At 37.7% G+C, this 15,462-nt stretch overlaps 1 protein-coding gene across 2 annotated transcripts in view; it reads left to right on the top strand.

Annotated features, from left to right (window-relative positions):
- Nucleotides 1-15,462, top strand: part of RFX7 (regulatory factor X7) — a 157,630-nt gene that overhangs the window by 131,274 nt on the left and 10,894 nt on the right. For both annotated transcript variants that reach the window (XM_081227367.1, XM_081227366.1), the window contains exons 6-8: nucleotides 12,677-12,793; nucleotides 14,083-14,167; nucleotides 14,814-15,021. In XM_081227367.1, the coding sequence (XP_081083493.1) occupies nucleotides 12,677-12,793; nucleotides 14,083-14,167; nucleotides 14,814-15,021 (410 nt within the window). The remainder of the gene's footprint in view (nucleotides 1-12,676; nucleotides 12,794-14,082; nucleotides 14,168-14,813; nucleotides 15,022-15,462) is intronic.

Genomic DNA, 15,462 nt, shown 5'->3' with positions numbered 1-15,462 from the left:
TTGCTATCATTTCCTTCATTTCTTTTTCATTTATTTCTGATCTGATCTTTATGATTTCTTTCCTTCTGCTAACTTTGGGGTTTTTTGGTTCTTCTTTCTCTAATTGCTTTAGGTGCAGGGTCAGGTTGTTTACTCGAGATGTTTCCTGTTTCTTAAGGTGGGATTGTATTGCTATAAACTTCCCCGTTAGAACTGCTTTCGCTGCGTCCCATAGGTTTTGGGTCATCGTGTCTCCATTGTCATTTGTTTCTAGGTATTTTTTAATTTCCTCTTTGATTTCTTCAGTGATCACTTCGTTATTGAGTAGTGTATTGTTTAGCCTCCATGTGTTTGTATTTTTTACAGATGTTTTCCTGTAATTGATGTCTAGTCTCATAGCATTGTGGTCGGAAAAGATACTTGATACAATTTCAATTTTCTTCAATTTACCAAGGCTTGATTTGTGACCCAAGATATGATCTATCCTGGAGAATGTTCCATGAGCACTTGAGAAAAATGTGTATTCTGTTCTTTTTGGATGGAATGTCCTATAAATATCAATTAAGTCCATCTTGTTTAATGTATCATTTAAAGCTTGTGTTTCCTTATTTTTTTTCATTTTGGATGATCTGTCCATTGGTGAACGTGGGGTGTTAAAGTCCACTACTATGAGTGTGTTACTGTCGATTTCCCCTTTTATGGCTGTTAGTATTTGCCTTATGTATTACAGTACTCCTATGTTGGGTGCATAAATATTTACAATTGTTATATCTTCTTCTTGGATCGATCCCTTGATCATTATGTAGTGTCGTTCATTGTCTCTTCTAATAGTCTTTATTTTAAAGTCTGTTTTGTCTGATATAAGAATTGCTACTCCAGCTTTCTTTTGATTTCCATTTGCATGGAATATCTTTTTCCATCCCCTTACTTTCAATCTGTATGTGTCTCTAGGTCTGAAGTGGGTCTCTTGTAGACAGCATATATATGGGTCTTGTTTTTGTATCCATTCAGCCAATCTGTGTCTTTTGGTGGGAGCATTTAGTCCATTTACATTTAAGGTAATTATTGATATGTATGTTCCTATTCCCATTTCCTTAATTGTTTTGGGTTCGTTATTGTAGGTCTTTTCCTTGTGTTGTGTTTCTTGCCTAGAGAAGTTCCTTTAGCATTTGTTGTAAAGCTGGTTTGGTGGTGCTGAACTCTCTCAGCTTTTGCTTGTCTGTAAAGGTTTTAATTTCTCCATCAAATCTGAATGAGATCCTTGCTGGGTAGAGTAATCTTGGTTGCAGGTTTCTCTCCTTCATCACTTTAATTATGTGCCTGTGTTCTGGTGGTTGAGGCTCGATCTTGTCTTTCTGGTGGACAGGTCCACATCTGGTGGTGTGTTTTGGGGTGCCTATGGCCTTATTATGTTTTTAGGCAGCCTCTCTGCTAATGGGTGGGGTTGTGTTCCTGTCTTGCTAGTTGCTTGGCATAGGGTGACCAGCACTGTAGCTTGCTGGTCGTTGACTGAAGCTGGGTGCTGGTGTTGAGATGGAGATCTCTGGGAGATTTTCGCTGCTTGATATTACGTGGAGCTGGGACGTCTCTTGTGGCCCTGTGTCCTGAAGTTGGCTCTCCCACTTCAGAGGCACAGCACTGACTCCTGGCTGCAGCACCAAGAGCCTTTCATCTACCCGGCTCAGAATAAAAGGGAGAAAAAGTAGAAAGAAAGAATTAGTAGAAGAAAGAAAGAGAGAAAGAAAGAAAGGAAGGAAGGAAGAAAGAAAGAAAGAGTAGGGAGGGAGGGAGGAAGGAAAGAAAAAGAGCGAAAGGAAGAAAGAAGGGAGGGAGGGAGGAAAGAAAGAAAGACATGAGGGAGGGAGGAAGGAAAGAAAGAGAAAGAAAGAAAGGAGGGGCGGAGGGAGGGCGGGAAGAAGGGAAGGTAGGAAAAAAAGAAAGGGAGAAGATAAAGTAAAATAGAATAAAGTATAAAATATAGTAGTGTTATTAAAATAAAAAAGTAGTTATTGAAAAACAAAACAACAACAACAAAACGAAACAAAACCAAAAAAAAAAAAAACGGACGGATAGAACCCTGGGACATATGGTGGAAGCAAAGCTATACAGAGAAAATCTCACACAGTAGCATACACATACACATTCACAAAAAGAGAAAAGGGGGAAAAAAATCGAAAATCTTGCTCTCAAAGTCCACCTCCTAATTTGGGATAATTCGTTGTAAAAAGAGGAAAAGGGAAAAAGTCTGAAATCTTGCTCTCCAGGTCCACCTCCTTAATTTGGGATAATTCGTTGAAAAAGAGGAAAAGGGGGAAAAATCTTAAATCTTGTCCTCAAAGTCCACCTCCTCAATTTGGGATGATTTGCTGTCCATTCATGCACTCCACAGATGCAGGGCACATCAAGTGGACCGTGGAGCTTTAATCCGCTGCCTCCGAGGTTGCACAGAGAGCTTTCCCTGTCTCTTCTCTGCTCTCACAGCTCCCGGGTCTCAGCCTTGGCCCCGCCTCTGCGCGTAGGTCTCTGGAGGGTGTGCGTTCTTCGCTCAGACAGGACGGGTTTAAAGGAGCCGCTGATTCGGGGGCTCTGGTTCACTCAGGCCAAGGGGAGGGAGGGGCACGCAGTCCGGGGTGAGCCTGCGGCGGCAGAGGCCGGCGTGACGTTGCACCAGCCCGAAGCGCTCCGTGCGCTTTCCCGGGGAGGCCCTCCCTGGATCCCGGGACCCTGGCAGTGGCTGGCTGCATAGGCTCCCTGGAAGCGGGGGTGGACAGTGACCTGCGCTCGCACACAGGCCTTGTGGCGGCGGCAGCAGCAGCCCCAGTGTCCCACGCCCGTCTCCGGGGTCCGCTCCTTTAGCCGCGGTTCACGCCCGTCCCTGGAGCTTCTTTAAGCAGCGCTCTTAATGCCCTCTCCTCGCGCACCAAGAAACAAAGAGGGAAGAAAAAGTCTCTTGCCTCTTTGGCAGCTCCACACTTTTTCCCCGTACTCCCTCCGGGCTAGCTGTGGTGCACTAACCCCTTCAGGCTCTCTTGCCGCCAGCCCCAGTCCTCTCCCTGCGCACCGACTGAAACCCGATACCCGAGCCTCAGCTCCCAGCCCCGCCCGCCCCGGCGGCCGAGCAGACAAGCCTCTTGGGCTGGTGAGTGCCTGAGGGCACCGATCCTCTGTGCGGGGAATCTCTCCGCTTTGCCTTCCACACTCCTGTTGCTGTGCTGTCCTCCGCTACTCCAAAGCTTCCCCCCTCCACCACCCGCAGTCTCCACCACAATGAGAAACCCGTGCACCACAACAAAGTGTAGCCCCTGCTTGCCGCAACTAGAGAAAGCCCATGCACAGCAGCAAAGACCCAATGCAGCCAAAAATAAATAAATAAATACATTTTAAATATATATATATATATGTTCCAAATGAAAGAACAAGGTAAAGCCTCAGCAAAAATTCTTAATAAAATGGATAAGACATATTATAATTAAAATGTCAGAAGTTAAAGACATGGAGAGAATCTTAAAAGCAGCAAGAAAAAACAACTAGTTATGTACAAGCAGACCCTCATAAGATTACCTGCAGATTGGTCAGCAGAAACTTTACAAGCCAGTGGGATTGGTGCAATATATTCAAAATGCTAAAGGAAAAAAATCTCCATCTGTGATCAAGAATACTCTATCCAGCAAAGTTATCATTCAGAATTGAAGGAGAGATAAAGAGACTTTAAAACAAGCAAAAGCTAAAGGAGTTTATCACCCATGAACCTGCCTTACAAGAAATGTTAAAGGGACTTCTATAAGCTCTAAAGAAAGGGTACTAACTAGTAACAAGAAAACATATGAAAGAATAAGTGTCACTGAGAAAGTAAATATATAGTAAATATAATGGGTTAGTTATAAAGCTAGTATGAAGATAAAAAAACAAAAGTAGTAAAACTATGATTATAATAACATGGATACAGAAGATTAAAATATAAAATGTGACATAAAACATTGGAGGGCAGAGTAAAAACGTTGAACTTCAGAATGTAATCCAATTTAAGGTGTTAACCACATGAAATAGACTGTTATAAGTTTTTATATGTAAGCCTTATGGTAACCATAAAGCAAAAACCTATAGGAAACACACAAAAGATAGAGAGAAAGCAGTACAAGCATATCACTAAAGAAAGTCATCATACTACAAAGAAAGAGAGCAAGAGAAGAATAAAGGAACAGAGAGGAACCACAGAAACATCCAGAAAACAAATAAGATGGCAATAAGTACATACCTGTCAATAATTACTTTAAATGTAAATTTACTAACTCCTTCAATCAAAAGACAGAGTGGCTGAATAGATAAAAAACAAAACCCATCTATATGCTATCTACAGGAGACTTGCTTTAGATATAAGGACACACAAAGACTTGAAAGTGAAGGGATAGAAAAAGATATTCCATGAAAATAGAAACCAAAATAAGCTGGGATAGCTATACTTTTATCAAAATTGACTTTCAAACAAAGGCTATATAATAAGAGACAAAGAAGACATTACATTATATTGGGCCAACCCAACAAGAAGATAAAACATTTATAAAATATTTTTTTATCCAACTTAGGAGGACCTATATATGTAAAGCATATATTAACAAACTTGAAGTGAGAAACAGACACCAGTACAACAATAGTAGCGGACTCTAATGCCCCCTTTACCTCAGTGGATAGATCATCCAGACAGAAAATCAATAAGGAAACATCATCCTTAAAAGACACAGTAGGGGCTTCCCTGGGGGCGCAGTGGTTGAGGGTCCGCCTGCTGATGCAGTGGACACGGGTTCGTGCCCCGGCCCAGGAAGATCCCACATGCCACGGAATAAGAGCTGGTTCTCTGAAAAGATAAACAATACTGAAAAACCGTAAGCTAGACTCACCAAGAAAAAAAGAGAGGACTCAAATAACATCAGAAATGAAGAGGAGATGGTACAACTGATAGCACAGAATACAAAGGATCATAAGAGACTACTTTGAACAGCTATATGCCAACATATTGAACAACCTAGAAAAAATGGATAAACTCCTAGAAACATACAACCTACCAAGACTGAATCATGAAGAAATAGAAAATCTGAACCAACTGATTACTAGTAAGGAGACAGAATCACTAATCAAAAACCTCCCAACAAACAAAAGTCCAGGACCAGGCAGGTTCACTGGTGAATTCCACCAAACATTCAAAGAAGAATTACTACCTATCCTTCTCAAACTCTTCCAAAAAATAGAAGGGGTGGAAACTCTTCCAAACTCATTTTGTGAGGCCAGCATTACCCTGATCCCAAAACCGGACAAGGATGCCACAAGAAAAGAAAATTAACAGGCCAATATTCCTAATGAATACAGATGTAAAAAATATTAGCAAACAATTCAACAATACATTGAAAGGATCATACACCATGATCAAGTGGGATTTATTCTAGAGATGCAAGCCTGGCTCAACATTCACAAATCAGTCAATGTGATTCAACACATTAACAAAATGAAGGATAAAAATCATATGATCATTTCCATAGCTACAGGAAAAGCATTTGACAAAAATCAACATTCATTTATGATAAAAACAAAGTGGCTATGAAGGGAATGTACCCCAACATAACAGAAGCCATATATTGTACAAGCCCACGGTCAACATCATACTCAAAAGCTGAAAGCTTTTCCTCTAAGATTAGGAACAAGACAGGGATGCCCACTTTTTCCACTTTTATTCAGCATAGTATTGGGAGCCCTAGCCAGAGCCGTTAGGCAAGAACAAGAAATAAAAGGCATCCATATTGGAAAGGAGGGAGTAAAACTGTCACCATTTACAGGTGACATGACATTATATATAGAAAACCCTAAAGACTCCAACAAAACAACTGTTAGAACGAATAAACAAATGGAGTAATGTTGCAGGATACAAAATCAATACACGAAAATCTTTTGCATTTCTACACACTAATAACAAACTATCAGAAAGCAAAATTAAGAAAACAATCCCATTTCCAACTGCATTAAAAAGGATAAAATACCTAGGATTACATTTAACCAAAGATGTTCAAGACCTGCATACTGAAAACTACAAGACATCAAGGAAAGTAGTTGAAGAAGACACAAATAAGTGGAGAGAGATTTTGTGCTCATGGATTGGGAGAATTAATAGTGTTAAAATGTCCATACTGCCCAAAGCAGTCTACAGATTCAATACAATCCCTATCAAAATTCCAATAGCATTTTTCACAGAAATAGAACAAAGAATTCTAAAATTTGTATGAAACCGCAAAAGACCTCAAGCAGCCAAAGCAATCTTGAGAAAGACGAACAAACATGTAAGCATCACACTCCCTGATTTCAAGCTCTATTTCATATCTATAGTAATTAAAACAGTATGGTATTGGCATAAAGACAAACATATAGTTGAATGGAGCAGAATAGAGAGCCCAGAAATAAACCCACACATATGTGATCAATTAATTTACAACAGAGGAGCCAAAATTAGTGGGGTAAGGACAGTCTCTCCAATAAATGGAGTTGAGAAAACTGGAGAGCCACATGCAAAAGAATGAAACTGGAACAGTATCTTATACTGTACACAAAAATCAACTCAAAATGGATTAAAGACTTGAACGTAAAATCTGAAATCATAAAACTCCTAGAAGAAAACATAGGTAGCAAGTTCCTTGACATAGGCCTTGGCAATGATTTTTTTAATCTGACACCAAAAATAAAATTTTTAAAAAGCAAAGATAAACAAGTGGAACTATATCAAACCAAACAACTTCCACACAGCAAAGAAAACCATCAACCAAATAAAAAGGTAACCTACTGAATGGGAGAAAATATTCGCAAGTCATATATCTGTTAAGGGGTTAATATTCAAAGTGTATAAAAAACTCATACAACTCAATAACGAAAAAAAAGTGATCGATTTTAAAATGGGGTAGAACATCTCAATAGACATTTTCCAAAGAAGACATAAAGATGGACAACAGGTACATGAAAAGATGCTCAACATCACAAATTATCAGGGAAATGAAAATCAAAACCACAATGAGATATAACCTCACATGTGTCAGAATGGCTGTTACCAAAAAGATAACAAATAACAAGTGTTGGTGAGGATGTGGAGAAAATTGAACCCTCGTGCACTGTTGGTAGGAATATAAATTGGTGCAGCCACTGTGAAAAATAGTATGGAGGTTCCTCAAAAATTAAAAATAGAACTACCATATGATCCAGCAGTTCCACTTCTGGGTATATATCTGACAAATGAAACACTAACTCAAAAAGATAAGCACCTTCCTGTTCACTGCAGCACTGTTCACAATAACCAAGACATGGAAACAACCTAAGTGTCCATTGATGAATAAATGGATAAAGAAATTGTGTGTATATACAGTGGAATATTATTCAGCTGTAAAAAAGAATGAAATCTTTCCATTTGCAGCAACATGGATGGACCTCAAGGGCATTATGCTAAGTGAAATAAGTCAGAGAAAGATAAATACAATGTGATCTGTCTTACATGTTGAAACTAAAAATTCCTTTAAAAAAAGCTAACAGATATAGATAATATATTGTTTGTTGTCAAAGGATGATGGTAGAGGGTGGGAGAGATGAGTGAACTCGGTCAAGAGGTTAAAAATAAAAAATCTTGAAAGCATACGTTAAGTCAGAAGTATATGCCTTGAATTGTAGGAGTCCATAGCCAAATTAGAATTTTTGGTACACAAATTGAAAGCATGTTCTTATAAATAAAAGCAGCTGGACTTTATAACATTTTATACACATGCTGTTTTCTTTATTTTCTACATAATAATGTAAGGATTATCTTTTGCACCAATCTTTTTATAGGTAATAATGTGTCATTGCAATGAGACAGCTTAATTGCATTCTAGGAGCTACTGTCACCATCCTCATTAACTGACATTTAGGCAGTATAGATAACACATATGCTTTATGTATACTAAAGTATGTGTGAATGTTTTCATATAAATAATGTTGAGGCCATTTTTTTAACATCTGTAAGAAAATAGGGGCTTATTTATAATGGGTTTTGAAATTTAATGTCTCAAAAGAACTATTAAAACAGCTTCGCAGGAAAAAAACAAAAACAAAAAAAACAACCTGCCTCAAGGTGGTTGGGGGGATTAAATGATGTAACACATACAAAGCGGTCCAAAAATGTCCAGGTATTGTTATGTATCCTATGACTATATTTTGCCACAAGTCTTTTATGATTTTTATTTGTATTTTTGTACCTTTAAACAATGTTTACCTTTAACTTAATAGTTTATTTGTAAATGGTATGAATAAACATTGAAGACTGACTTGCTACTGAGGATTTTGAGTGACATGTTCATGGCCATATTAAATATTAAGCTTAATTTCAAAGTCTGTAAAGCACACTTTTAAAAAAAGAGTAAGACCAAAAGAAAAATCTCATTTGAAGAATGGCATTAGAGTGTTAGTTATCCTGTGAACAGAACATTCTCTGTACCTTCCCCTTTTTTGAGTCTTGCATAAATATAATCTGACGCTGAGTTAGGTGTTAACTGACACCATATCTTGCTTGATCAACCTGCAGTTTAGTTATGAAGCAGGAAAACAAGATGTAAACTATCCAAGATCTCCACATGGCCTGGAATGACCTATGGCATCTTATATAGCCCTGGTTTCAAAATTATGGATAGATAACCTATAAATACTTAATTATATTAAACAGTGTCACTGAATGTCTAGAACTTCTCAGTGGGGAAGAGCCTGTAATAATGAAGTTATTTTTCTTTGAAAATTAGAACCACTGAAAATTGGATAGGCCACGTCACAATATAGAGCCCTTCCTATCAGGAGAAGTGTTCAGAGGTAACCCATCATTCAGGAGGATAGCCATTTCCACAACTGGCAGGAAGTTGAACTATACAACCTTCTGAACTCATTTCCAGTTCATTAATTTCACAAAATTAAAGAAATTGATGACCTGTCTGGGTATTGTTATTGTTACTTTAAAATTGAGGTGCTCTTTATTTTCTCTTTGACATGTAAGGTGTCAAAGTATAGAATTTTGAACCATAAGCAGTTTTATTCTTAACATTGCCTACTATTTGATTCAGGAGGTATAATTTGAGTTGTTTATTATATGTCTACAAAGTATTGGGTTGGCCAAAAAGTGCCTTCGGTTTTAAGTAAAAATAAAAGACATTTTTCATTTTCACAAAGAACTTTATGGAACAACATATTCACCGTTTTTTTCCACTACCTTCTGCCATTTTTCAGGCAACTTCATAATTCCATCTTCCCAAAACTTTATCTTTTTGAGCAAAGAACTGTTCCAGGTACCTTTTACAGTCTTCCAGGGAATTGAAATTTTTTCCATTAAGAGGATTTTGTAAAGACCAAAATAAATGGAAATCCGAAGGTACAATGTCTGGTGAATATAGTGGATGAATCAGAACTTCCCAGCCAAGCTGTAATAGTTTTTGCCTGGTCATCAGAGAAACATGTGGTCTTGCATTATCCTGATGGAAGATTCTGTGTTTTCTGTTGACTAGTTCTGGATGCTTTTCGTGGAGTGCTGCTTTCAGTTGGTCTAATTGGGAGCTTGTTTGACTTAATTTTGGCTTTCCAGAAGGAGTTCATAATAGATGACTCCCTTCCAATCCCACCATATACACAACATCACCTTCTTTGGGCGAAGACCGGCCTTTGGTGTGGTTGGTGGTGGTTCATTTTGCTTGCCCCGTGATCTGTTCTGTTTCACATTATTATACAGTATCCACTTTTCATCGCCCGTCACAGTTTGTTTTAAAAACAGAACGTTTTCGTTATGTTTTAGTAGAGAATCGCACATGGAAATACGGTCAAGAAGGTTTTTTTCGCTTAACTTATGTGGAACCCAAACATCAAAGCGATGAACATAACCAAGCTGGTGCAAATGATTTTCAGTGCTTGATTTGGATATTTTGAGTATGTCAGCCATCTCCCACGTGGGATAACGTTGATTGTTCTCAATTAATGCCTTGATTTGATCACTATCAACTTCAACTGGTCTACCCAACTGTGGAACATCGTCCAACGAGAAATCTGCAGCACAGAACTTCGCAAACCACTTTTGACACGTTCAGTCAGTCACAGCACCTTCTCCATGTGCTGCACAAATCTTTTTTTTGCATTTCGGTTGCGTTTTTACCTTTCTTGAAATAATGTTGCTTTTTTTCTTCCGTCTTCAATATTAAAATGACTACACAAAAATTCACCAGTTTTGATGTCTTTTTTTAAATGCACACTGATAGGACAGCTGTCACATACAATCTAACAAAATTGTTTTGAATGAAGTTAAAGACAATAAGTGCTACTAGAGCCACCTTACAGAAAAAACCAAACGAACCTTTTGGCCAACCGATACTTTATATATTTATCCACTAAAGAGTATTTTAAAGGTAAGTTCATTGTTATTCTTCCAAATAGTGAACTCCCTGCTTTTAGTGGAATAAATAAGAATCAGAAACCAGATGAAACTAGATGGTCACATTCTGAAATCACACTCAGGATTAGTTCAGTTTGACAAGCAAATTTTGCATTCATCATCCTGACACTTAATTTTGCCAAACTTCCACCTACCCCTTCTGCCATAATAAAGAACTTTTGTATACTAATATAATGAAAAAAATATCAAAACCTAAATCACAAAAGGAGAATAGAATGGATATTATATCTCTCATTAGACTCATTGCTTTGATTCTCTTTATTTGGTTTCAATTTTTTTAGGCCCATCTACCAGTGCTGTCATAGGAGCCAGTGGTTACTGTTTTCTTTTTTGCTTTGTTTTATGTGTTTCTTTAAGGTGTCTTGTCATTTTAAATATGGCATACTTATTAAGTCATATTTAAAGTCATTTTAAGTTGTATGTCATATTAAGGTTTAATGTGACACGTGGGCATAATATGACTCTTCAGTCTTGTTCCTAGTGATGAGAATACAGTGATGAACCAGATAGATATGGTCACTGCCCTCTTTGAACTTACAGTCTAATGGAGGATACATAACAAATAAATTGGCTGTTACATAATTTTAAGTCAGGCGAAGAAAAGAAAGTACACACACAAGAAATATGGTGAGGGTATGGCAGGAGAGCACTGCTTTAGATAGGGTAGTCAGTAGAGACCCTTTCAAAATCATAACAAGCAGGGGCTTGAAGGGTAAGAAAATATTCCAGGTAGAGGAAACAAGTATCAAGTCCCTAAGGTGGAAAATAATCATTCACATTTTCTTTCTGCGCTGGTTTAAACCATAAAGATGACCAATTTAACTTGCTACTGAAATGGTTATGATTTGATGCAATTCATTTAAATTGTCAGCCCCCCCAAATAGTCACTCCTTCACTTTGTGCTTTAAACCTTGGCCCCTGAACCATTTGGAGTATTAGTCTCAACTTACATATGATGTATCTAATATTCCTTATAGAGGGAGTTTTTGATACATATTAGCTCCTTTCCCTTCTCCCTACACTGCAGCATTGTTGAGAATGCATTTGCTTCCCCTCAGCCCCACCCCCAACAGAAGTGTGTGGTATTTGGTGCTGGGATAGGGAGGGCCCAATCAAGAAAAACACCAGTCTTCAGACCTACCCTGTTCTCTCTATTAAGGCTCCTAGGGGTCCCAACCTTCTCCTGAATCTCTACTAATTTGACTTCTGGAATTCAGTTCACTTCAAGAATGTTGCCAGGATTTTCAGCCATCTACAAGAACTCAAGTCCCAGTTACCATTATATGCAGCCCATTCCAGTGGTTTTCCTTCTTCATCCTAAACCTCTTTCCTTGGCTCTCTACTGCATGACTTCTTCATCAAGAAGCTGCTCTAGTTGATGCTGAAATGGGGGATGAGCTGGGGAGATTTGATTGAGTTATTTTGGAATTCCTCTGACTTGCTCTTTGGTAGCGGTTCTCCCAAAGGCCAACAGTTATGAGGGAGGCCTTGGTAGCCAGAATAGGACATGGCATTTTCCTGCTGCTGAACTGGTAGAGAAGGAATTGGCCTTTTACCCATGACTGGCAGCTGTAGAGAAAAACAGAACACCTGATCTAGTAGTAGGTAAGACTTGGCTTGTTTCCCTGGTCCCACTTGAAATTACTGCCTTACAAGGTACTTTCTTCTTGCAATAATGGGGGAGGGAGGGTGAGAACACTGTGCCTTCATTTTTTTCCCTTATTGGTAAAATGAGAGTGTTGGTATAGATGATCCCTAAGGTCCCTTTTAGTTCTAATACATCGTGTTTCTATTCCAAACTATGTAGTAGTTTTGTCTCTAATGTCTGACACACATAATGTTTACATTGGAAATTATTCCAGTATGTGAGCTTGATATATATGTGGAAACGTATAGCCCTACTGGTCGAGCCTGGATATTCTCATTTCAGAATGCACGTTTGGATTGTAGCTGGAAAACTTTGTACTGCCAATGTCTTACTGCAAGTTTTTGCTATTAAAAGCAGTAGTACTGTATACCCTGAGGATGAAACAAGCTAAGTAAGCCTGAGTTAGTCTTTAAAGAAGGATGAGCATGTATCAGTGAAAACTGTGGTGAATGACTTGAAGATGTGTATTTTCACTTTCTCATGGGGTCAAATTGGACTGAAATAACGCTATGCTAATGTGATTCTGAGTTCTGTTGCTCTCTCTGAATTGATCACTCCTTCTTTTTCAGGAGCTATTGTGACAATCTTGGTTACCATCCATTAAGTGCTGCTGACTTTGGAAAGATCATGAAAAATGTCTTTCCAAACATGAAGGCACGTCGTCTGGGCACAAGAGGCAAATCTAAATATCCTTTACCAGAATGGTTTTTAGTAATCTCTTTAAGCTCTCACTTATTGCAGAACGTCTGCTGCTGTAGTTCAACTAGCAACTATATTTAGAAATAAATTTAAATCAACAAATATAAACGACTCAAAAGTACTTAGAATAATTGTAAATTGTATTTTCCCAGCTGTTTATCACACTGCAAGAGAAATAACAAATAGTGGTTATCAGGATTGTGATAGATTTCACCTTACTCTGTCACTATAATGTGTTCTTAATGGTCAGATCTTCTTTTCCTTAACTATAGAATTACTAAGGCACGCCACAGTACAGCAGTTGTAAATTATATCAGTGAAAGTGGAGAAAGATGTTAGTTTCTCATCTTTCCTTCCTCTAATTTAGAAACAGGGATCTCCTTGGCAATATATACAACATTCAAAAAAATTTTTTGTGGAACTTGTGCTGTAAGATTAGTGTTCTCTTTGTATTTTCACCCAACCCTTTAAAGGCTGTATTAAAATTAAAGCCAGGGCATAGAAAAGGCCCCTCTCATGATAGAGAAATACTTAGGAGCAAACAGAAGTAAGGAAATTAAAATTAAGAGTTTACTAAAGTTCTTCCTACCGTTGGAAGAAGATTGTAACATGGAGGGTCTCTGTATCATATTATAAATACATCATTTCTCTCTGCTTAGCTTTTGGCCTTTTTCAAAACAAAATTCTGCTGTGAGGGAGATGTAAAAGGGAAGGGAGAGACTGCTTTTCTAAAACGGCTCCAGGTGTTCTTTAACCAGTTGTTGCACGACCGAGTCTTGTTTCCTGAGTACAAACAAAAATGTCTTCGTGTGTCTTTGGCATGTTACAGGTGATAATCCTTTACGTTTCAGTGGAAAAAAAGTGAAAAGGTTAAAGCTCTTGTGACACTCTTAAGAGTTGTTTTTGTCCCAGTGCCCTGGGCTAAAGTTTCCCTTCTCTCTGCCAGGTTTCCATCTGGATATTCCTTTCCTTCTGACCTGTTTGTTACTGGTGGCTGGCACAGCTTATTAGGAACATTTATTCATAAAATTTATAACAGATGAAAATCATTTTGTTCCATTTAAGCCAGTAACATTCTACAAGGACTGTTTCAGTTTCAAAAGAGTAAAGGTGTCCTGAGTTTCTAATATTAAGTTTTCTTTTACTGAAGAACTCAGAAAGTAGATGGTATCTCAGGCTGATTTTATTCTCATTTCATATATGGTTACTTTTCAAGTGCTAACTATATAAACAGTTCATTTAATTTCGAGTACTTTAGACCTTAACCATTTATTACGTATTGCTACAGTGGACTAAGAAAAAAAGCTTTTGTTCATATGCCAACACTACCCAATCTTGATTTTCACAAAACTGGGGATGGGGTAAGAATTTCTGCCTTTTCTTTTTGATAAGTAGAATTGTACCTTATTATCAACATTGGAACGATTCTGCATGGTCTCATTTGGATAAAACCAGGGACCAGGAACTGTCTTTTACTAAATAAATGAGCCAAAAAATTCAACAGTGGCTGGTAACTGTTAGCATATATGACTTATATCACCGTGGTTCATGAAATTAAGGAGAAAAAAGATGGATCTAAAGTTCCTGATTTGTAGATATATCTACGGTATATATTGTCAAGAGGAAAATTTAAGTTATAGAATAACGTGTAGAACAAATGTTTTCAGAAGAGAAAATACGGCTTATGGCATAGTTTGTTTTCTTGATGTTAGGAAAGGCTTTTTTAAAAATTCAAAAGATCTGTTAGTTTCCATATATGTTTAACAATATATGTTTAAATGTTATATTCACAACACTGCTGGTGGCCGTGCACCAGTGGGTATAGGCATAGGCCTCATATTTGCAGGTCTCTACTTTTATGCCTGCCAGTACCAGTCACTTAGTACTACTTTGACTCAATAGTTTTATATTGTATCTTCTGATTAAGAACATGTATCTTAAGTGTGCTTCAATTTAATTTCTCTGAACTTTCTTTTAAACGTTTTTTTTCCTTTTTCCTTTGTTTAGTTGGAAGGAGCTGAACCTTCTGGGCAGCTTCAAAATATTGATGAGGAAGTTATCACTTCTGCTTGCCGTCTTGTGTGTGAATGGGCCCAGAAAGTGTTAAGCCAGCCATTTGACACGGTCTTGGAATTAGCCCGCTTCCTTGTAAAAAGTCACTATATAGGCACCAAGTCAATGGCAGCTCTAACTGTAATGGCCGCAGCACCACCAGGTACAAAATTATTAACAAGCTAAAACTGACAGGGTGTTAACTATATTTAGAGTTGGTAGTAAAAAGAAGAGCTTAGCCAAAAACCTCCTTTGTCTTTTTAGTATTTGTATGCATTCACTCTTACTTCCCTTAATACTAAATTCAGATGGGCTTGTTGAGCTAACAAAAATAATAATAGTTCTTTGATGATAAACTTTGTATGTTGCTCTGCTTAAGTATGAAGCTTTTATGATTTCCTAGTTGGTATTTCATTAATTTTTCCATTGCTGTTTTAAAGTTTAAAGAATATGTGTATGTGTACTTTTAAGTATATATGTGTTTCTAAATTAATGAATTAAATATTACAAGTAAAAAGTAAGATTAAGTTTTTTAATTACTTGCTAAGACTCCTATACCCAAAACTAATACTTATAAATGAAATGATCTTTGGACAATGTGAAA

The sequence above is a fragment of the Mesoplodon bidens genome (genome assembly GCF_964165515.1).
Source record: "Mesoplodon bidens genome assembly, chromosome: 3".
Classification (NCBI taxonomy): Eukaryota; Metazoa; Chordata; class Mammalia; order Artiodactyla; family Ziphiidae; genus Mesoplodon; species Mesoplodon bidens.
The sequence above is the reverse complement of the archived record's forward strand: the minus strand, read 5'-3'. Positions and strand labels throughout refer to the sequence as shown.